This window comes from Aplidium turbinatum, chromosome 9 (assembly GCF_918807975.1).
Source record: "Aplidium turbinatum chromosome 9, kaAplTurb1.1, whole genome shotgun sequence".
Classification (NCBI taxonomy): Eukaryota; Metazoa; Chordata; class Ascidiacea; order Aplousobranchia; family Polyclinidae; genus Aplidium; species Aplidium turbinatum.
The window spans coordinates 11107257-11130717 of record NC_137480.1 but is presented as its reverse complement, the minus strand read 5'-3'; the positions used below and the strand labels follow the sequence as shown (position 1 = coordinate 11130717).

The 23461-nt window shown below is 37.5% G+C and overlaps 1 protein-coding gene across 1 annotated transcript; it reads left to right on the top strand.

Moving 5' to 3' along the window:
• Positions 1 to 776: 776 nt before the first annotated feature.
• Positions 777 to 23107, top strand: LOC145776918 (radixin-like). Its single transcript, XM_082588143.1, has 15 exons — positions 777 to 855; positions 8457 to 8540; positions 10711 to 10806; positions 11367 to 11471; positions 12288 to 12457; positions 13561 to 13681; positions 15221 to 15330; positions 16117 to 16213; positions 16665 to 16828; positions 18455 to 18585; positions 19610 to 19734; positions 20319 to 20447; positions 20653 to 20775; positions 21324 to 21446; positions 22064 to 23107. Exons 1-15 carry the CDS (start codon positions 844 to 846, stop codon positions 22229 to 22231), a joined length of 1758 nt encoding a protein of 585 aa, XP_082444269.1. The 5' UTR covers positions 777 to 843; the 3' UTR covers positions 22232 to 23107.
• The last annotated feature ends 354 nt before the right edge of the window (positions 23108 to 23461 follow it).

Below are 23461 nucleotides of genomic sequence, written 5' to 3'. Positions count from 1 at the left end.
TGCAAACGTTAGTCAGCAGTCTCTCATCACTCACAGTTTTGCAAGGACAAAGATTATAATGAATTAATATTGATTAGAAATGAAAAAAGGGAGAAATTGTTTGTAGGCCTAACGGTCGCAAAATTCTATTGATTTTTGATAAAATTTATTGAAAAACATCAAATCAGCATATAGATTAACTGATTTTTGATGCTGTGTGCCAACATATAGCTCATAACATAACTTCGTCAATGGCATCAGTCGTCATAAGTGCGTTGCGAGTTTAGCAAATTTTTCTAAGTGTTTTGCTTCGAAACTTGTGAAACATTTGATTACATCATTGGAAAAGCAATATACCAAAAGTTCAGACAAAAGTTTTTTAAGGTCCCGTGACTGCTTCGAAGGTACCAAAGGGGTCCGCCAAAACAAAGAGGTTGAGAACCACTGAACTCTTTTTTATAGCATATCGTATATGTCGTAGTATCATTGTTCATACCTGTTTTATCTTTTTTTTTTATTTTTAGTTGATTTTTAAATTTTCTGCCCCCCCCCTCGAAAAAAAAAACTCCTAGTTCCGCGCCTGGCTGTAATCGTTTTCTTCATTACTGGATTGCAATTTTTCTGAGATCTTTTGTGGATTAGATTTTTGTTAATTGTCTTTTTGCTAGACCAAACAATAACTGAACTTGGTTGCATTGTTCTGAAGTTTTCCTCTAAGCAAATGTGCAGTGTAGTTTAGCCAACAAAGTTTTGTCCTTTTATACAGGTAACCATGTTTGATTTTTTGTTTTGTTTTAAAGGGGCTGTACGTTAGTTTTGTAGTTATTTTGTACTCAATTTGCCTTTGAAGCAAAGACATTCACAATGCCAAAATCTGTAAGTATTCTTTTCTACATACGTAGTCTACCACTGTTTACATGATAGTAAAATGCAATTTTAAGTTTGGTCAATTTGATAGCAAGTGTCTAGAACTGACTTGGCGATTAAATCCATACATGGTATGTCAAAATGTGTTTCAAAATGCATCTGACATGGTTGTTGTTGATTACACTACTTTTTTATATCTGGAATCTAATATTAGCATGAAATGCCTAATTTGGTTTTAGGTTATATAAAATATGGAAATGTAATGCTGGCACAATGGATGCAATGGGAATATATAATCTTTCCAAAATTTCTATAAAAATCATCAATTGATGTGCATTGGAAAAAAAATCTCGATTTCTTATTGCATATGAGTTTAAGTTCATGCAAGTTCAAGGTGATATGAGCCTGCCTATGCAGCTACACTGAATATTCTATATGATTAGCTTATTCCATGTTTAATGTTTTTGCATACAATGGGTTGCCATTCACACACTCCATGAACAATTGAAATTATAACTTAGTTTTCAAGTCAACGTTTTGACTTTGGAGAAAGTTATTGGGTAACAAATACACATTGAAGAGTTGTGAAAATTTCATTGAGCAATGAGCATATATCAATTTAATAGTAACAAATGCGAAATGTTCTGTAGTTTGCATTTGTAGAATCATAATTATGTAGCCTACTGCTCTGTAATTCCAGAAAATACAATTCAAGACCATTTTTTGTTTCATGTCTGTAAAACAGCGAGATAACTATATTTTAGATATCCACGAAATGATTTATGAGATTTTGAAGTGGCATATCATCACTGTACAAGTGCACAGAGATTTGATTTTATAGTTCATATTATTTGTTGTGGTCCATGGAAAGATCTCTTGAGATTTATAAGTGCGGTTTTTCCATGTCGCCTGGGAAGACGCATATTTCAATTTATTTCTGCTGTCTATCATCTTTAATCTGGTTTTACCAAGGTCTCATATTGCTCTAGAAAAAGAACTTGTAAAACAACTTAACAAGGCTGCCTCCTAGTGAATTCGATGTGCTACTTGCTCTATTTAAGATGCGATCTGCCGTGTTTATTCTAGGAATAAAAGCGAATTTCTCTTTGTTACCATCAGTCAGAGGCGCCAGCCCGCAAGGCTAAGAACCGGCACTTGTTTTATCTACGGTAAAATTGAAGTATCAATGGCGATCTTAACGTTAATATATCACATTTGACTTGCTATACCTTTTCCGTTTACATAACTTAATGCATCTTTAACATATCACTCGATATTATGGTTATAGAGGGAATATTTGTTGGTCTACTCTTTATATGAGTTTTTGATTTTAGTTGAACATTGAACAATTCCATGGAGCTACTCAAAACAGTTTCATTGGCTTTCAACATATTTTTCAATCTTATTTTTTCCCTCATTTGAATTATTGGCGTCGTGATTCTCTGTACAATAAGCAACATTTGCAGCATACCAATGAACGGGAGAAGATAGTTAAGCTTTCAAGAGTTTCATTGTTACATGTACAAATATTGGTGGGCTGGGATTAGGATTTAGGGTAGAGGTTTGTTCGGAGTTGCAAGGCTACCTATCACTTCAAGACAAACCTTTATGACCAAAAAAATTTACTACACCTCACGAAAACAACTCAAAAGTTCTATTTCAACTCCCAGTTTGTGGTCTACATTCGATTCCGCAGAAAGGGAAACTGAAACTGCCTCATCACAGCTCTGCTTGTCAATACGAAGCCTTGCTTGCGTCAAGTCAAGGCGACGCTGGTCTGTGCTTTGTCCAATCTTGAGACAAGATGAAACTAGAAGAATCAGGCTCAAGACCAAACTCTTGCGTCTTGAAGTATTTTTTCTACGTAGTGAAATTTATCTAGGGAAAGTTCGGCTGCGTGAGTGACAGCAAGTAATTTATTTCTGAGGCTTCTGTTGCCCAACATGCAGCATACACACATACGTGGCACTTCGGACAGTGTTGCGTCATTTTGATTTAGTAGCTAATTTCTCCAGCAATGTGATAGTGTGATGCCTCTTCAAGTCTTCATATCCAGTTTTTAGCTGAGATTCTGAAAGTTTGTTTCGATGTGATAGCTCTCAGTTTTGATTCTTAGCGTATTAAAGTGAGGTTATGAAGCTGAGTCATTCTCACATAATAAGTTTAACATAGCACAAAAGTATGTGCTGTCAGAGTAGGTTTATAATTAGAATAAACAGATGAAGCTGAAGTCGCGCAGGAATGTCAGTCGCCATTTCGGTTTATCGCCACTCATAAATGTATACGTATATACTGTTTATCAAAGTGTGACAAGTGTTCTGTCTGGCCGCAGTGTCGCATATTCGTTTTCTTTTAAAACTTGCATCCACATAGTGTTTTTCCATTTATCTGTCAATAAGTTTTCAATATTGAAAGTAAAGTAACCTTTGTTTAGTTTTTTCAGTTTTTTAGCAAAAATAGTGGTTTCAGAATTGTCGCGGGAATGCTATTGTCATATTTTGCTTCATGAACTAATAGTCTGTTGAGCACGCCCATTATGTTCATCTTTCAATACAAACTTGGGAGCCTAATATTTCCCTATTTTTGTTTTCATCGTAATTTAATCCTTCACTCACACAGTTGTTGGCTGAACGTTTTTGTTTACACCTAGATATGGGTTTTGGAACAACAAAGTCACTACAGTATCACTAAAGTCACTAATTTGTAGCAAATTTGTAATTTTTATTGAGCGCGAGATAGACAACCTGCTTATTTCCTCACCATTATTACCCGAAGACCGAGTTTGAAGTAACAGCAACTAATTGAGTCCATTGACTTTCAATTTTTTTTACTACTTGGCGTCAATTTCGTGTTTTTACACGGCCAACCATGCTGGTTTGGTTTAGGCATAATTCTTAATTCATCTCATTTCGCCAGATTCATTTATGTTAGTGGTTGTGTTGATCTCAACAGAAAAAAATTCATCCGTTGGTTTTGTCTGTGTAACTCATCAAGATATTTTAACACTCCATTGCTAAGTGACCTGGTTCATGCGCGGACTTGTATAGCCTGTATAATGATTCTTTTATTGCAAAAGTTGTCCCGTTTTTGTTGTTGATGTTATGTGTAATCTACGCATGTTGGTAACAATTCTCATTAATTTCTTTTCTGCGTTTTTCTTAACAGAGCGACGAACATGTAAGTTTCTTTCATAATGCACCCCGTTCGCCCTATAATGCGACCTGCCACACACGCAGATAAGATGGGTCCCTATTGGGTTGATTCTTGGCTATCCCAGCTACGGACAACTTTTGTCAGCTTGGAAAAGATTTTGCTTAGAAGTTTGTCTGAGTTTGTGATCGAAATCATATTTTCAAAAGTAGACGGCATATTTTTTCAACTATAATGGATGGTGTTTAAAGCAGTCATACTTAACAAAGTTGCACAGGAAAAGAACCATGATAACTCTGATCAAAATATTCGTTAGTTTTTCTTTTGCATTGCCATGAATCTTAATAATACCTTGAAACTTTCTAAAACTCACGCTCATCACTCTGTTGGTTAAGCATCTGTGTATGTTGGTTCAATGCAAAATAGGTAATTTTTCCGGATGGATCTGTTCACAGCGACATGTCATTTCCATAGTACTGTTAAAAGCGGCGCATGGATGGCCTAAAAGGCACTTCGTTAACCTGAAGTACTTACAGCTGGCACTTAACACTACGCGACTTCACTTAGCACTGATTATATCAACTGTAGTTTCAAATGATAAGAAGAATTACTTTTGTAATCCATTTCTAAACTTTGTCAATGTTGGAAATTCTTGAAGTTTTTTACACATTCTTAGGAAAGCACATAACTTTTTCATATCTACTCTATCAGTTTCACGTGTTTTATCTTGGCGAGTAGCGTTGTAGTCACTGCAGGAGCACTCTCCTTTCTCTTGCACAATTTAGGCTTTTAATCTACTTTGCAAGTGACACCAAATGCGGGTATATCTTAAAATGATGTTCTAATTTTCTAGTTTAATAAACTTGTAATTTTTTTCCGGTCCTCCATGATTGACTAGTGAACTGGAAATAAATACTGAAATCTGGACGTTATTATTGCCGCTATTCGACAAATAAAGTACATCTTCACATATGAATCTGCACTAACACCGTACAATATTTGCTTGAGGATAATACGATTCACACCACTAAAACCATTTGCCTACTTGGACAGCACTTTAAATTAGGGATTGCATTTCTTAGTCGTTGACATCAAAGCAGGATTTTTGTTCTTTGTTTAACTTTACTTCCCCTTTTGTCAATATGAAAACCTCAAAGTTTCTTGCTTGGATTTTGTCTCCTGTCTAAACTCAGTTTTTAAGCGAGTGGATTAATTTTTTTTAACTAATTGTGGTAGTAGTGTGCATCAAGAAATATATGAACATATTGTTGGCATGTAAGATGTTGTTCCTGTGAGTAAAATGACATAACCTCACTCATCCTGTCACACGCATGTGTGATCAATAATCATGCATGGATAAATAAATAAATGATATCGCACCGCAATATTTCCCTGCTTGATTTTAGTGAATTACTTGAGTACAGATTTCGGTAGGGAGAAGTCAGGAGTATTTTCTTCTACACTTGTGCGACTGTTTTTCAACACCGCGCGTCACTAAAAACGGCTCAGTGTTTGGTACGAAATAACTTGTGCGTTCTACTGCACTGGTTGAAGCGAGAAACATTGAAAATTACACAAATCTTTCGTATTTTGCATTTGCTTCTTTTTTTAATTCAAAGGCTAAGACTCGAACTTAGTAATTAAACTATAGCTCCAAAATGGGGAAAAACTTATCTTTTTGTAGTTTGATTACCTCCATAAAACGTTAAAGCAACGCAAATAGAATGGCTCGATTTGCTGTACTAATGAGTCTTAACATTACAGCAACATCTGTGACAAATGTTATCTCTTCACCTAGCCTAACGTTGCGTAACGTTAAAGCGACGTTCTATTTATTCGCAGAGATAAGCTTACAAGACCTCGAAGTCTTATTGGGGTTAATGGCATTTCGATCAATCCGTTGCATCAAGCAGTGGCAAAGCCAGTGCAGTCCAGAGCTGCAGATAGCTGCACAATGCTACTACAGCCTCAATGTTTGAGGGTTAAAGAAAGTGTAGATAAAAATGTCGGTTTAGAAGGTTGAGGAAGTATTAGTGATTTAGACGCATTAATTGTTTATTAATCCTTTTTTTATGATAAAAGTGCTTAAGTTACAGAGGAACAGATTTCTAGATTGTCTTTCATATAGAATGAAATGGAAAAACAGTTTCAGCAAGAAACCGAAATCACATTTAGCCATTTTACATCCTAGCAGAAACACACCCACTTTGTTTCTCATTTCTCCTTGGCTGCTTCTAAGCTTGTTTTATTATCCAGTAAACTACAAATACTGTAATTGTAATGTGGCTTCAGAATATTTGGTTCAGCGAATATCATCTTTTTGCAATAGTGGAAGTGAGCTGACGCTGAAATGGAATTTTTCTAATTCCAAATGTTTGGCAACTCTGGTTTCAGTTAGTCTTGATCTTGTACCGTAAATATAATCTTCACCAATGCAAGAGGACACCGATACAGTTCGTTCTTTACACAGTGAATTTACTTCAGCCAATGTCGAATTAATGTAAACAGATGGATTTTACCAGCAAGGTTACATATGTTGAATTATTGTAAAAATGCTGATTTTGCTAGCTGGGACTATTGTAGTCTTGTTGCGTTTTATGAATCATTTTTCATCCTTAGCTGGTTCTTAGCAATGTCACGTTTGACTTTCACTTCAATTTTAACCACAACTTTTGCAGGTTATTAACAATATTGGTTTAATCATAAATTGCTCAATTGGTATAACTCCCTTCGCGGTGCGCTGAATTATAAACTTTCTACATATAAGGTCATGTCAATGTGTACGTTGTTAAAATCACTACTGTGAAAAAGCTTCATAACAAATACAGCAGCACCATGATACGAAAATTTTCTATTACAAATTATCGCTTGGACTCAAGCACCTATTGGCCTAAAACAAGCAAAAGGCCGAAAAAGCAGGTAATGAACACATTTTAAATCGCTTTTTCCATGTTCTGATTTATCTAAACAACATTCCTGTTTGTCCTTTAGCAGCAGCAGCTTGACGGTTTATATCTTGTTTTCTGTAATGTTCTCGTCTTTAACACATGTTAATGCTGTTTCAATGTATACTGCCCGCCCATATCATGTAATCACACAGTTCTTGCTTGTAATCTTTCGCAATCTGGACATTCATGATTCCCAACGTCAATTCCCTGCCGGTTTATCGTGACGTCAGAACCGGTTACTCAGCATGTTTGAAGTGGGCGTAACTACGTTGCTTGGTGCAACTTCAGCTAAGATTGAATTGGACTGTGAGAAATATCTGTGAAGAAAGTTTACATATTTAAAAAAAAAATGTTCTTTTTTTATCTGGTAACGTTGACACGATGAATAACGACGAGGTTTAGTAGCTGGAATGTATCCGTGCCAAACCTTTCACTCTGAGAATATGATAGGTGAAATCCTTGTGGGGTTGTTTCTTGCAGTTATGTCCGTTAAATCCTTTTTTTTTCATGTCACAGAGAGCTTTGAAATTAACATGAAATAACAAATAAAAATTTACTATAAGTTGCTTTTAGAGAAAGAACATTGCCACTGGTCCACATTTTTTTTATTTTTGGCTACCGAAATTGTCTAATGACCTCACCTGCTGTACAACTTACATTCCTTTGCTAAAGGTTCGGCTAAGAATGTAAAAGAATGTCAGCCTTCACTAAAGATTCGGCTAAGGATATAAAAGAATGTCAGCCAATGCTGAAGCAGTAGGTCACTTGGAAGAATTTCAGCTTTTACTAACTTGGAACACTTCTGTTGTAAAATTCTGAAACTGTAGGATCATAAAAGTTACAAATGAATGTTTTGAATAAATCCGAGAAAACAAAAGAAGTCAAAATTCACTTTTCAAAAGTTATGTATGACATGTATTGCTTAGCAATTGTTGATTTTTCAACCTCTGGGATATTGCTTGATGAACTTATTGGTTCAGTTATGTTTACATTGCTTGAAAACACTGCATCAACGCATTATTCAGCTGCAGTGCTATTAAAGTACCACACTCGCAAACAAACAAATATTTGAGCATGAGTCCTGACAATTTTGTGTTCCGACATACGTACGTTGTCACCGTATGATTTAATTATCTGACGATTGGATTATATTTAAGAAACTAATTGACTGTGACTCGTTCGATTTTAATCTACGACACATGGAGCAAAAGCAAGGCATTTGGTCACGTGTACTTTGGTTCGATGGGCCAACTAGACCATCCCCAATAAAAAAAGTTCAACTGTTATCGTCTGCCAACGTTCAATGTAAAAAACGATTGATAAGCTGTCGGGGTAGTCACGATCAGGGGCAAGAAAAACTTTATGATTCTGAGTATGTTGGATATTTAACCCGACACGTCTAAGAGCAGAAATATTTTTGTTTTATCATAGCTTTGTGTTACAATGTTAATCTTTTTTGCTTCATGATCATCATAGCTAGAGGTGGGAAATTTAAATTCTCGTGTGTTGCAGATCAATGTTCGGGTTACGACCATGGACGCGGAGCTGGAATTCGCAATTCAACCCAGCACCACTGGCAAACAACTCTTTGACCAGGTAAACATCCGAGCTGGTGTGGTGTGTAAGGTGACAAACTATGAAAGATTTTGTTTTCTGAATGGTTTTGTACAGCTGTAATGACAAACAAGCTATCACAATAGGACATTTAATGGCTTACTGCAAAATTGGGGAACTGCTTTCTCAAATTTCACACTTGTCGAGAGACTTCACCCTTTTGATTTTAATCTATATATAACAGCAGCATGAATGATCAACATTCACAAAGTGAGTCAGCCTTTCAGTAACGTAACTGTGTAAAGAGAGAATCAATTCACCTTTTTTTACTCTCCATTATCTGTGATCGATTTTCCAAAGTCAAATTTATCTCCAGCAGCTACTTTGTCTCAATTACATAATTTAATACCCCTGTTTCCTCAAATTTACCTCCTTGATAGCCATAGGGCTCAAATTTTTGTTCCATTTTGATACGCTTGTTATCAAATTTTTGGTCTCATTTTTACTTCATTTTTTGTTTTTATTCTTTTAAGTGATATAACGATATCCCAACACACGGAAGTGTGCACGATGACAAGCCTAGCTCAGTTAATGATCACCAAAACATCACTTCGTGTCATTTTCCATTTTTCAACACAGGAGACATGCTTCGTAACTAAGTAGCTTCAATTGCTCTCGAAGTTTCAACTCATGAGCAGCAAGTGCGCTTGTTTCGCTTGGTAGTTCATTTAAAGTTGCTCGTTTAAATTTTACTGTCTTGATGAGTAAATATCCTGACATTGCAGCGGTCACAGCATTGCAAATGCATACATTCATTCTTCAAGCCAAACCTACACTAAAAATCATATTATGACATTTCTTGTATTTCTTGCAACAATAAGACTTTGTAGGGATAGTTTGCTTTCAGGGGTGAATCCAGAAAGTAGCCTTAGAGGGCATTTCATTAAAACACAATTATATGTACTGGAGGCCAACATTAATCCGACCTCGCAAATACATGTGTTTTGTCCCAATCGCCAACCCCTGGATTCGCCAGTGCTGCTTTTGCATAGTGGCTGTGGCCTAACCCATGGCATGTTTTGTTATGACCCTCACTGCTACATTTAAAAAGGACACAAATTTGTCATCAAGTTGCGTCTTTGGTTGGTTCTTTAATCAGTTGGCCACCGAGTAGCCACAAAGGCTTTTGATAAGAGTTAGGAAACACCTAACGCTTGCAGTATCAAAGTCGTTGGGCACATGTACATATATGGAGTCGGCATGCTTGCAAAATTAACGGTGTTCTTGCGAACTTACATCTACCGAGACGAGAGGCACTAATTAATGACGCCCCAGGCAACACATCGCTATGATAGTAAGTCAAGTCTGTGCAAAGCGAGTGCGGTGTAACTTGACGCAACCAGAAGAGAAAAAAAAACTTTCTCTTCGAAAGCAAGTTTGACTGACTCGCTTCTTCAAGCCGCGCCCATTTTAACAAAAATTTCCACATTAACAAATTTCGTTACGTTGACTTTTTTTTTGTATGTTGTCAGTAAACGATCAATTTACATTATAATTTTGTAAAAAAATTGTGCTTGCTTTCCTCAAACATGTGTAGATGTAGGCTGAAATAGATGCTTCTTGCTGCTAATTTGTTGTTTAAAATACGTAACCGGACTCTAACGTCTATTGTTCCTTGGCGATAGTGTAAACAAGTATTTTTAAGGTACTGCAACTTCTAGATATTTTATCAACTTGTAACTTTACAAGCCTGGTAATAGTGATGATGTAAAATGCAACAAACAAAAAAGTGTAAAAAATACGTTTCAGTTTTCAGTGAAGACGCTATTGGTTCAGAATGTAAGCAAAAATGTGGCACCACTTGATGAGCAACGATCTATGCTCTTTTGTGACGTGCTTGTTGGAACAGAACAGTATTAATAGTGTTGATCATGATATTGGTCTTCCCAGCACAGTAATTTTCAGTGTCTTGCTAGTTAATTAGTTTCTCGCGAATAGTTTTCCCACATGTGATTTGAATTACTTCTTATTTCTGTCTTGGATCGTTGACATGCGGCAAGCGTGAAAGTTAACTTCCGACAGCAGTTACCAATATGCAGACAACTGACAATGAACAACACGACCAAATCTTGATGCTGACCGGCTTTGGCTGAAACCTTATTCTCCGCTCACTGTTAAACGCATGCTCAGTAATTTCGTATTTTCTACGCAGGTTGTGAAGACCATCGGTTTAAGAGAAATTTGGTTTTTCGGTTTACAATATACAGATACCAAAGGTTACTCCACTTGGCTCAAGCTCAACAAAAAGGTAAAAGAAACTCTTGATGTAACAGTATATAATTTTGAACCGTAATGCATCCTTGTTGAAATGCATTGGTAATTTAGTATGAATATATTGTCTGTCATTTGATATGCCCAGTGAACATGATCAATTGATCATTTTGCAGTTTGAATGCGTAAGGACTTAAGGACAGGCATATGTCCTTCAATAACAACGTTACTTGAGGTTGTCTTTTCATGTGGTTTATGTAGTGTTGTGCTTTTACGACAGATTTTGTTCATTGTTTTGTTAGCGCGACAAGGTGTTACAGTTTGAATCCCACCTCCGGAAAAACTTGAAGCTTTTGTTGAACGAAAATTTGCGTGCTGCTTGTAAATTTAGATTTCATAATCTAAACCACAAAAGATGAGCCATTGTATTGCTGTATTGAGTTTTCAAGAACGAAACAGTATCTGGTAGAATCAAATTGTTTTCACCAAAGGAATGCTATTTTATTTTCATTAAGTTCTCCGTTGCACAACCAAAACCTTGACTTTTGTACTCTTTCAATGTCATTGAACATGACAATAATGACTCCACATTTACAGGTCGGCCAGCAAGATGTCCGAAAGGAAAGTCCACTGCAGTTTAAATTTCGAGCAAAATTCTTCCCGGAAGATGTTGCCGAAGAACTTATTCAAGAGATTACTCAGGTTTGTGCAGCTGTACATACAGTATATGCTCGTGGAGATTGAATGAGACTGTTCACCACGCATCATATTATTTTAAGCTGTGGACCTTCTTCTGGTTTGTTCAAGCTAAGCCAAGCCCTATTGGCTTGTGAGTTGTGATTTCACAGTACAACTGGCCATTGTTGTTATTGTCACTATCTGATTTTCCTCCTTGAAGAAGTCAGTAGAGTCCCTTTGACGAAACGTCGAAATCAATCCAAAGTACAACGCTTGTCATATCTCAGATTATTCATGACAAATTATCCTGATCTACGTTGTAATATCTTATATGGTGTTTAAAATTGCGGGTCTACTCATTAGTGAACTTTGTAATGCATTCCAGTAACGGGTGGCTAGCTTTTGTTTGAATTTGTGGTTTTTGTCCGCTGCGTTTTCTGTTTAAAAGTAATTTACTCGTCATAAAATCGGAATTGCTATTCATATTTGCCAACATAAGAATTAAATAATCAAACCACTCGTTTTGAGTCAAACAAACGTGAAGTAACGTTAATTTGACGTTAAGATAAGGTTGATTTCGGACGTGGTTGCAGCCCGGTTCTTAACGTTTGCTTTCTGTCAATAATTAACAGATTTTTACATGATACAATCTGGTCTGAACGTCAAACATGGAGTTATTAAATTAGTGAAAGATAAAGTTTTGTCTGTATGCCCTCGTCCAGTACGATAAATTGTACTCATCTCGCACTTACGTAAGGCGCAAGCTTGCGGAACGTGAAACTTCAAATGAAAATTCGTCTAATTCTTCGATATCTCACCGTGCAATGCATTGTTTTTCAGAGACTTTTCTTTTTACAAGTCAAAGATGGCATCCTTTCCGATGAAGTATACTGCCCCCCAGAAACATCTGTCCTTCTAGCTTCCTACGCTGTGCAAGCCAAGTATGGATTGTATAGCGTCGATCGCCACAAGTCAGGTTATCTCGCAAATGATCGTTTACTCCCCCAAAGGTACGTGAAAAGTTCAGTGTCTTGCCTACCCAGACAGTACATCAGCCGCTTTCCACATTGATTCAATCAATGTATCTAAAAAACGACTGATTTGCTGTATGAATAGTTTCAATCACAGTGTCCCAGCCGAGTAAATCAGCCCTTTTCTTACATTAATTCAGGCAGACCTTGAATCATGGAGCTTTGGGAGAATGTTAACTTTGAAGCAATGTAATATTGGAAAGATTTGTCAGCAGGTTATTTTCTTGAAACAACGTCTAAACAGCGTAAGAATGAGCTGTATGCTTGACCTGGTTGTGTGCTTTGGACATACTTCAACCCACGCTACACATCGCAAGCACTTTTAACGTTACGTTAAGTTTATTCAACTGGGTTTGGTTGTGAAGCCCTACAGTGTTATAAATAGCTAGGGAGTTACTTGGAAAACGTGTTGAAACAGTTTTCTAAAGCTTGTGTTTGTGGATTTATCTTTAATCATTGAAGTACAAAAGTGAAGTTGGCACAATGTTATTGTACTGATGCTTGTTTTGTTGAGAAGTTATTGTTTGCTGTCAATCTAAAGAGAAACGTTAACAATCTTGCCTTATATCCCTTCCAACATGCTTATTGAAACCTTGTGCTTCACAAGAGTTTCTGTTGTGTTTGAAAACCGCACACATTCTTGCATGGTGATCGGGTAGATTTTAATGAGATCCCAATCAGAATGTCAGTCTTTTACATTGATCCCACAGTTGCAAACGTGGAATCAATGTAAAGTAAGGAGTGATTTGATTGATACATTATGCTTTCAATCACTCCGCCAGCTTGAAAACCCTGAAGCAAACTTGGGCTTTCGTTTTACAAAATAACGTATCGTCTTTTGTAGCCAGGCCAACCCGAATGCCTTTTCCTGACGGAAACCATTGGCGTTTTGGATCGTCTTTAAGTTTCCTTTTTTGTCATTCTCACCACATCTGCTGCCAATTCCCAAAGCAAAATCCGCTATTTTAACAGTTATTCAGCCCCTGCAGACGTTGAATCAATGTAAAAACGACGGATTTTGCTATCTGGGTTGTCATGACCCGTTGATTCTGCTATCAATAGTCATGACCCGTTGCTTGCAGGGTGCACGAGCAACATAAAATGTCGAAGGAACAATGGGAGGAACGCATAAAGACCTGGCACACAGAGCACGGAGGAATGCCCAGAGAAGACGCCATGGTGGAATATCTCAAAATAGCTCAGGTTGGAACTCGATGATAACGTTGGTTTGACGTGAAAAATGAATAGTTTTGTACATGTGCTGCGCTGCTTCACCAGCTTGGAGAACAATTCTGTGTGAAAGGTGTGTGTTATATACAAGAATACAGTGGCGTATCCTGGTTGATTTTACTAGGCATGCAATGGAGGGAGGGTCATAGCCAGTGTAGGGGGGTCTGGGGGCATGGTCCCCCAGGAAAATTTTGCAATTTTGCTTTAGGTTTTATAGCTTTTCTTGCAATCTGAGCTTTACTTAGCTGATAATTGTTTGAGCTGTTTTGCAAAATATGAGGTTTGAAACACATCATGAATCCAATGTCTTAATTTTATATGCCATGTTAAACATTCAAAACCAGTTAAGCTAAAGCTTTTGCAATGCAATACAACGAATACCATTTTAAAGTTTAAACCTGACCAGCTGAAATAGGATCAGGTTACCGACCACCCAACCGAAAGATCTCTGGTGCTCTGACATCGCCAATGCCGAAATCTGACTGAAATCTTTGATGCAGTATAGGCCTAGACTTACAGTATCTACAGTAGAGAGCCGCAAGGACTTAAACTATGAAAACCAAAAGAAAAGAAGGCCAAACAAATGCCAATCGGGAAACTAAAAAAGGCCCAGTGGCCAAACAAAAATTGTCCGGCCAAACACTTTTCAAAAAAGTCAAATTTCTTAAATTTGGTCGTAAAAAAGCCAATCTGGCAACCCTGTCTACAGATAGTGATTTTTGTTTTGCATGCAATTTCAAATCTGCATGTCTTGGTCGCCTTTGCGCAACAGTGTTGGTAATTATCAGCGCATGCTGAGCCCTCCTCAGCATGCAATGCAGGGTTGCCAGGGTCAGCAAAGTTGCCAAAGTTTGAAAACAAACTGCTGTTTCGAATAAATTAAGAGAGCGAAGAGGTTCTGCTATTCACATTTTCTATTTCTACGCATAAATTCGTTGTCCCTGAAAGATTGCTGATTTCATCAGAATTGTAAGGCATGCAGTGCATGCCTTGCATGCATGGAGAATACGCCACTGCAAGAATACTTTTCAGCTAGCAAGATTTACATTTTTTTTTTATCTTTTTCCTTTGAGCTTCTGGAGGTGGGAATTTACCTTTTTCTACCTAATATTATCGGAAGTTTACCCGGACAATACTCAGAGACAGGCAGCAGCACGCGTTTGGCCTCGTCATCCAAAACGCACAGACCTTATGTCTTCACAAACACTTGACGTTGACATAATGTAAAATTGCTAACTTTTTTCAGTTTGGCTTCATTTTTATGAGCATTCACACTTTCACAAACGTAATACTAAACAAGCTAATGTACAGTTTTCCCTTTCCGTATGTTTTGCGTTAAGAATTTTCTTACTGTAACGTATACCTTAGTATTTAGTAATGTAAAGTAGATTAAAAAGAGAGGGTTTTCCTGCGGACATTTCGTTTCAATGGTTGTCATCTTTCAGTGTAGTTTAGCTTTCTTTCCACAAAAACGAAATTATGTACACGCCACTTTTCCTGTTTTTCCCCCAGGACTTGGAAATGTATGGAGTAAATTACTTTGACATTCAAAACAAAAAACGAACGCAACTCTTGCTTGGTGTGGATGCCTTAGGTCTCAATATCTACGAAAAAACCGACAAGTAAGTTTCTGTAAAATGATCATACTTTTGACTTGTTTGTCTGATTTCTGCTTTACAGCAGTTCCGAGCTATTTGTTTCGATAGTGGTCTGACGGATGGTCCGCATCACAAACTTATTTGGGTTAAGTTACGGTTTCAAAAGGAACGAATTATAAAACAGCTTGGACAGAAAATGCACATGTTTTCAAATGTTTCAAAGTAAGAAAAGGAAGTATGAAATTTCAGGACCTGATCCATCTAAGAAACTTTTGCCAATTTTATCCACATGAAAAGAGTACATTTTTTTTTACATAAAATAGCTAACTTGCCAGCTGAGGATGTTACTGACCAGGCAATTATTATTTGTAGCAAGTCATCTAAGCAATTAGATGCCGTTTACGACACAGTCTGTCGTCGTGCTTTGTGGTGAACCAATTCAGTGGTTTTAAAAATGAATGAGACTGTACCATTAACCAGGCGTCTTCTTTTGGAGACGATTTGTTCATGCAGTTAGTTTAAACTTCGAGTCTTGGTTATGACCTGGTTTGGAAATCTAAATCTGATCTCTTCTCTTGTTTAATTTATCTGGTACAACAGTAGGTTTCAATTGACCAAAGTTTCACAAATTTTAAAAGCAAAGTTTTAAAAGCAAAATTTTTTATTGTCTGACTGCAGCCTTTTTCATTTGACTGGTTCAAGTCCATTTTCCAGCCGACAAAATCGGTGATTTTCATATTGACGTCTGCAGAGGTTGAATCAATTTAAAAATTACGGATTTTGAACCTTTTTTTTATCACAATCTTCCAGATTGACGCCAAAGATCGGATTCCCGTGGAGCGAAATCAGAAATATCTCGTTTAACGACAAAAAGTTTGTCATCAAACCAATCGACAAGAAAGCCCCGGTGGGTTTATCGTCTAGATATGACGTAGTTTCTACATTTAGTGATGCGATGTTCGTCGTGAAGTTTGTTATGTCATTGCGTTCACTCTGTAAAAAGCGTGCTTGAGGATGTAAATCCGAATCGCAAGTGAACTGAGAAAATTAAATGCTTTTATCAGTTGCACGTTTCTCCAGTTGCTGGAAAAGTGAAAATATACAAAACAGTGTTGCCAGACGCTGGTCTTGTCCTTTTTTTTAAAGCCCATGTTTCCAGATTTCGAGGCCAGGTTCACAACTACCCCAATCACACTTTTTTTGTCACCGGCAGCCGTGAAATTTACCCAGTTTGGAGAACAACTCCCCGTCTGGCAACACTGAATCACTAATAAAGTTCTTCCACTACTTTTTATACAAGTCTTGTTTTTTTTCCCTTAATTCATTGTCTCACCTTCCTCCTGTTCACATGACATCAGGACTTCGTCTTCTATGTTGAGAGGTTGCGTATCAACAAGCGCATCTTAGCGTTATGCATGGGTAACCACGAGCTGTACATGCGCCGTAGAAAGCCGGACACCATCGAAGTACAACAAATGAAAGCACAGTCCAGAGAAGAAAAACATCAAAAGCAACTAGAAAGGTGAATTACCTGGTTTATTTGGTGCAAATCAACTTTGCAGGTCTCTATGGCTTGGTGAATGCATAGATAAACACAGACAGCAAAATCCATTATTTTTACATTGATTTAAACGTCTAAAAACGTTGAATCGATGTAAAAATGATGGATTTTGCTGTCTGAAAAAGGAACGACAGCACAAATAAGCCAATCTCCTTGTAGTTGTATCTTCAACTTAAAGCATGCTTTTAAATGTCTTGCCAAGAGTTTGCCACCTGTTCACGGCCGGCGTCGTGAGCAGGTGGTGATCTTTGGAGTGTCGTCGATCAGACGCTCTTGCCACTTTTCCTTGTCAAATGTCGACACTTTGCTGCGGTATGAAATCATAAAGTCATAGTTGATCGAGGACTTCAATCAAAATAGGAGCAAAGGCCAGATTGTGTTGTGACCTGAACATTGGCGCCATGCCTAATAAGCTCAATGTGTAGTTCAAGTCAGGTTCTACACGAATGACATTTTTGTAACACTTCTTCAACGTCTAGTTTTTTTTATTGCAGTTTAGCTTGCGAAAGCTTTTTAACTTGTCGCTGAAGTCATTTGCGAAGGAAATAGCTTTAATTTCGTGAATTTTTCTTTTTAACAAAACGTGTCAATTCAACAGTGGAGCCTCCACCGCATTCAAAAGGGTGGCATGCGTCTGATAACTCTGCTATGTGCTGAATGTTTAATCGAAAAGTTTTCGGTTGCTTTTTTATTCTGTTCTGCAAAAACTGCACCGAATTTTTGGGTTCTTTAAAGTGAAGCAAGGTTCACAAAATTTTTTAATTTGAAACAAAATCATGATAAAGAATCTGTGCTGACGCTCGTAGACGGCATAATAATTTGCAAATCTTTAATATGCATGTTGTCTCAACTCTCCAGTTCACAACGAAACGAAATTGCTTTTAACAGTCAAATGTTTTCGGCTTATCTCGAGCCCTCATCAGGAATCTGAAAATATTTATAAAATAACAAAATGCAATAAATTTCAACTTGAAGGTATCTAGCTAACTAGTACAAAACACCCCATAGTGCAAATTCTTTTGTAGTTATATAGTTGCATTTTCCTAATGTAATTTATTTTTCGCCTGTCTGTCTGTTTTCCACTTTTAATCTCTGCGTGTTTCTTGATGCTAAAAGTCAGTTAGCTAGTTACCTTCAAGAAGTTGAAATTTATTGCAATTTTATAAATATTTTCAGATTCCTGATGAGGGCTTAAGAGCTGAAAACGTTTGACTGTTAAAACTATTTGTAAATATGTAAAATATATTGTTATAGTGCTCAACCCTGTTGTATTGTTGTGTCTTGCCTGTCTCCAATACAAAAAATTTTCATAACGAAACTAAATTGTTTTTTTGATACGAAACAAGAGAGAGTTAGGCTTTCGTTTTTAAATATTTTTTAATTGTTGAGTGTGTGTTGCGATCGTTTGTTCCGAGTTAGAGTTTGTTTATCTAATCGACTGCTTGATGTGTATTGTGTAATGTGTATTGTGTAATGTGTATCCAGTGTACTGTAGTACCTTTGCTTGGCGTCTGTCGAAAACGTATGACGCCCCTCATGGTTGCAAGACCATGGTTCTCACTTTCTTTATTTCTTTTTTTCTCTAAGGCAAGCACTGGACCGTGAACGAGAGGAGCGAGCAAAGTTGGAACGAGAGAAGTTAGAGGCAGAGAAGAGAGCTCAGGACCTGATGGAGAGAATGGAAAGATACAGAGAAGAGAACGAAAAGTATCAAAGGGGTGAGAATTATGATGCGAGTGAAGTTATTGCACTTTTGTGCATTTTTGCGTGTCTTGAAAATGTGTTGCGCACAGTTTGGTTACTGTGCAATTTCAAAAATGCGTTTGCCGAAATGTTATATCTTTGTCAAAGGCGCGGTATGCCATTCTTCGAGTGCCTATCTTCTGAGTCTGTAGCTTTAACGTACTCAATCTATGTTTGTTTTAAAAGACTACCAAAACATTTGAAATCAAACTTGAACAAATTATTTTTCTGAAATCTTAAGCAGTTTATATTCTTAGTCATGTTAGAAATTTTGATCTTAAGTTTTGAAAGTTAATATTTCGAGGTTGCAACGACCAGCTGTCTAGAAAACGATGGAGAGACATGGCCACTAGGCTGTACTTAACGTAATTCTAATTCTGAAAACACTCACCCAATATGAGTTCAATTAGTTGTTCCCTTTTCCGGATGTTAAAATTTGTTTAATTGTGTAAGATTTATTGATTCGATGACGGAAACGCCCATTTTCAGCCGCCTCCATTGCGGTATGCGTCGATGTCATAAATCTCGCGGGATATTTTTAGATTTCACGTTTGTTTCACAACATTAAAGGTATTTTGTTGTAACCATGTGACGGCCCAGCCAAATCCGTCATTTTTACAATGATTCAACCTCTGCAGACGTCGAATCAATGCAAAAATTGCAGATTTTGCTGTCTGTCAGGGTGTCTAGATCGAAAGTTGCTGTTTACACAGTTTACAGTGAATTTTAAAAGTGCCGACAATTTTTTTTAATCAGCCTTTGCCTTTACTGTCTGTCTTTGACTGTAGCTTAACTCAACTACGCGAAACACAAACAAGAAAGTCCATATTTCAACAAAGAATATTGCTTTGAAATTTAATACTGTTCCAGTTGACTACCGCTTGGCACGAATATGTTATAACTTACTCTATTTCTGACAAATTTTACGACCTGGTGTGAACAGTGATTTTTTTGAGCGATTTTGACCGACTTGTCAGCATATAACGACTTTTTACTCAGACCTTACCGAGAAGCAAGCCGCCGCCCAGAAGCTAGCTGAAGACAAGGAGCGCGCTGAGCAGGAGAGACGAGAGCTGGAGGAGCTTCGACAAAAAGCTGAAGAAGAAGCGAGATCACTGCAAGAAGTAAAATTGCTTTTCAAAGCTTTCAAATATACCGAAAAATCGAATATGAATATGATATGAATGGAAGCCGAAACAATAAACATGTCATTGGTTGAATTCCACTAAAAAAATGAAAATTTTCTTGATTCTGTTGTTAATGTTGGCAGCTGCCTCAAATAACTAACCGTCCGCCTTCTTAAAGATCAGACGACTATAGTTCAATCCCCGGTATGGATACTTGAACAATTTGTTACGTAACAGGGTCTTTATTTGCCTACTGTTTGAAATACTGACAACATTATTTCAACCACTAGCAGCAAATTTACTTTTTGTGCTTCGGCGACCAAACCTGTATTTGTGTTTGAACTCCTTTAGAAGTACACGAAACTTGTTGGGATTAAGCATCAGGACAAACTTTCTTGGTTCCGGAGTATACATTTTCACTATTCATTTTAGTAGTTAGCTCCCAAAACGTCAAACAATTCTAGCAATGATCTAACTCCGTTAGGTCTTCCACTTTTGCTGAAGCTTATTGATCGTGAATGTTGAGATATACGCGAAAGCGATGTAATAGAAACGTCAATGTCATGTTGTTATATTTGCAGCAAGCCAGCGTGAACGAGTTGGAGAAGGCAGCCATGGAAGAGGAGGTGCAAAACAAGCTGAGAGAACTGGAAGAGCTCCGTTTGGCGGAACAGGAGAAAGCCAGAGAGACGGAGGAATGGAAACTGAAGGTGATTTTGTCAAGGCTGACGGTTGAACATAAAAACTAAATTGCCAACAGTAGATACAAATGGAAGAGTTAGTCCAGACAACTGGTCGACCCTGATGTTTCGGGATGAAAACCAGGCTTCTTTGGAGCAAAATGGAGAGAGGGGCGGTTCGGGTTATTATTATATTTTTAACCTTTTTTTTTTCAACGTAATTTGATCATTTCAGGCTTCCGAAGCGGAACGTGCCATCGAAGAGAAAGAAAATGAGCTTCGAGAGTTGCACGAGAAACAAAGAGAACCCATCATTGTCCCAGTCGAGACCAAGACGGAGAATCTCGACATGACTGGAGTGAGTACATGTAGCCATTGACACGTACGCTAGGGTTTACTGTTGGATTTGAGCCCGGGGTGATTTTAGGGGCTCTTAACCCTTTCAAGAGGCATGAACACTATTTCGTATTCCTTAGATATAGTACGTTTTTTTTAAAGTTGTCTAGATTTGGGCCTTGAAGGTCTCATTGGCACCGGGCCTAAATTATTCTCTTAACGGCCCTGTACAGTGTACACACTGATGCGTGCATGACAAGTTGGCGGGCCCTATACCATAACCATTTTCTAAAGGACGATGTTCAAAGAATTGACAAGCCTACAAATTACCCATAACAAGATACGAAAATGTGTTTCCTTGTGTAATCTGTAGTGGACGATAGGTCTCATCCATCTACACTTTCCTATCACACTTTTGTACTTTATATTTGTTATTTTAACAATTTCTTACTGAGTTAGATTAACGAAGCAGTTTGTCTCGCGTTTTTCTGTTTCGCTTTTGTGTTTGACTTTTGTTAGAATACTGGAAAACAATCGCCGTTTCAACGCAAAACAATCGTTTCTTTCCAGATGCATCTTGATGACGAGGCAGAAGACAGCGAGCTGAAGCACGAGGATCTCGAGAAGGATCGTGATGAGGAGAATCGTATCACGGAGTCCGAGAAGAACAAAGCATTGCAGAAACAACTTGAGGTTTGTGGAGTTGTCACGTTGCTTTGTCGTCAGTTGATGGCAAATTAATGTACAGATGCTGCCGAATCAATACATGGCATACTCGCTCGGTCGAAGTGCTTCATTCCTTGACGAGGTTTTAGTATTCCAGAGATTTTAAATTTTCGTTCATGGTGTTTACAAACGTAGTGTACAAATGAGTGTTTTTTCTGCGTCGTTATCTCCATAAAACTGACAACTGCATATTTAGTTCTTTTTCAAAGTTTTTATCCTTGTGATTGAGCAGCCGCATCCAAGTCCCACCAACACAACTCGATAATCCACGAACTTAAGATAAAACTAAGGAACATATTGAGTTACTGCTCGATTACATTCAATTCAATTTTTCATTACTGGCGCGAACACGCAGAGAACCACAAAGTAAACACACGAATTTGTCGCCAACAAAAGAAAAAGATTTGTTATATGCATCGATAAAACAGTGTTTGGAAATCATTGAACAAAACGTTTTTGATGGTGCACATCACAAGCATGGTGAACGGTCACCATGGGAATAATTCTATATCCCGTATCAAGCAGGATAATATCTTTTCTAACAGCTTCAACAACAATTTTAACAACAATGGTCTTTCGTTCAGGATTTGAAGAAACAGCTCCACGACTTGCGCGATACCAACGTCCAAGCGTCACAGATGGATATCCTGCATAGCGAGAACGTCAAGGCTGGACGTGATAAGTACAAGACCCTTAAGCAAATCCGATCTGGCAACACTAAGCACCGAATTGACGAATTCGAGCTTATGTGAGTGCAATTCGAGATATTTATTTCAATCGCGACCCACCAGATAAAAGTGAGAATTTTTTTAAAGCAGATTATCCCCTTATCCCTCTATCGTAGAAACAAATTTTCGGTCATTATGTTTTCTCTCTGCTACGAGTAATTGTTATTTTCTATTGCCTGAGTTTTACGCCTAATCTATTATATTTGCGTTCTATTAAATGAATCACTAACTGCTTTCCTGTGTACAAATCAAGTTCTACCAAATCATGTTTGGAGATTTATAACCATTTTGTCCCAACTATCTTGCGTTGTTCCTTCGCTTATTTCACCTGTCTCGTAATCGTTTTAGCAGCCTTGGCCAGTGTCATATTAGCAACGTAAAAGCAACGATTAAATGCGAAATAACTTCGTCGATATTTTTTCAATGAAAAAGTGTTTTGTTTTTCGATTTTCTTAGATGAGCGAAGCTAACTGTGCAAAAAGTTGTGAGTGTTTCTTTAATTTGTTCTTAATCTACCGCTAGATGGCGCCCATGATCATAAGTTTACAAAGTGACAAATGCGTTCAAATGAAACTTTATCCTCATATATTTCTGTTCTTTTCAACGCTTAATTTTGTTTTTCCATCAAGTGACGTTGCATCAACGATAAAATAAGAATGTATTAACATGGTTATTGGTCACGTTTGCATGAAATTACGTTTAAGCAATGTTAATTTGACCATTTGCAATAGAGTAAGCTACAGCTCAAAGTGAGAAAATCCGAACAATCATTTGACGTGATGAATGACGTAATTCTGACGGTATATAGCTTGCGATACTACGCACAAAGTGTTAGGACATAGAATGTAGATTCACTGTAGTGGAATGTACATTGACAATAAAACATTTACCCAACCTTTATTGGCGCTTGTTACTCTTTGAATGAATGAAACTCGAAGGCAAATATCTCGGTTATATTAAAAAAGAGGAATTCGAAGATCTCTGTCTAAGCGGTCGCCTTCTCGGGAGACGTGCTCGTGGCAGGCAACAAACAACATTTATATCTTTTTTTCAACAAAATAAATCAATCAGCCAACCAAGAATACTTTGGGATTCTGCACGACACGCTGGAAAAAATGAGCATCTCATCCATCACAGGTCGCATCGGCTATGATACTGATTACTGTAGTAGCAGTTACTCTTTGGAGAGTTGTGCAAAAAAGCGATAATTGATTGATTGAGGAAATCTTTATCTTCGGAATGAGAAAGCTTCTT

Excerpts from the sequence above, each read along its gene's own strand:
- LOC145776918 (XM_082588143.1), top strand. Across the intron at positions 10,807-11,366 it reads GGCTCAAGCTCAACAAAAAG|GTCGGCCAGCAAGATGTCCG; the intron begins GTAAAAGAAACT and ends CCACATTTACAG. Across the intron at positions 16,829-18,454 it reads CATCAAAAGCAACTAGAAAG|GCAAGCACTGGACCGTGAAC; the intron begins GTGAATTACCTG and ends TTTTTCTCTAAG.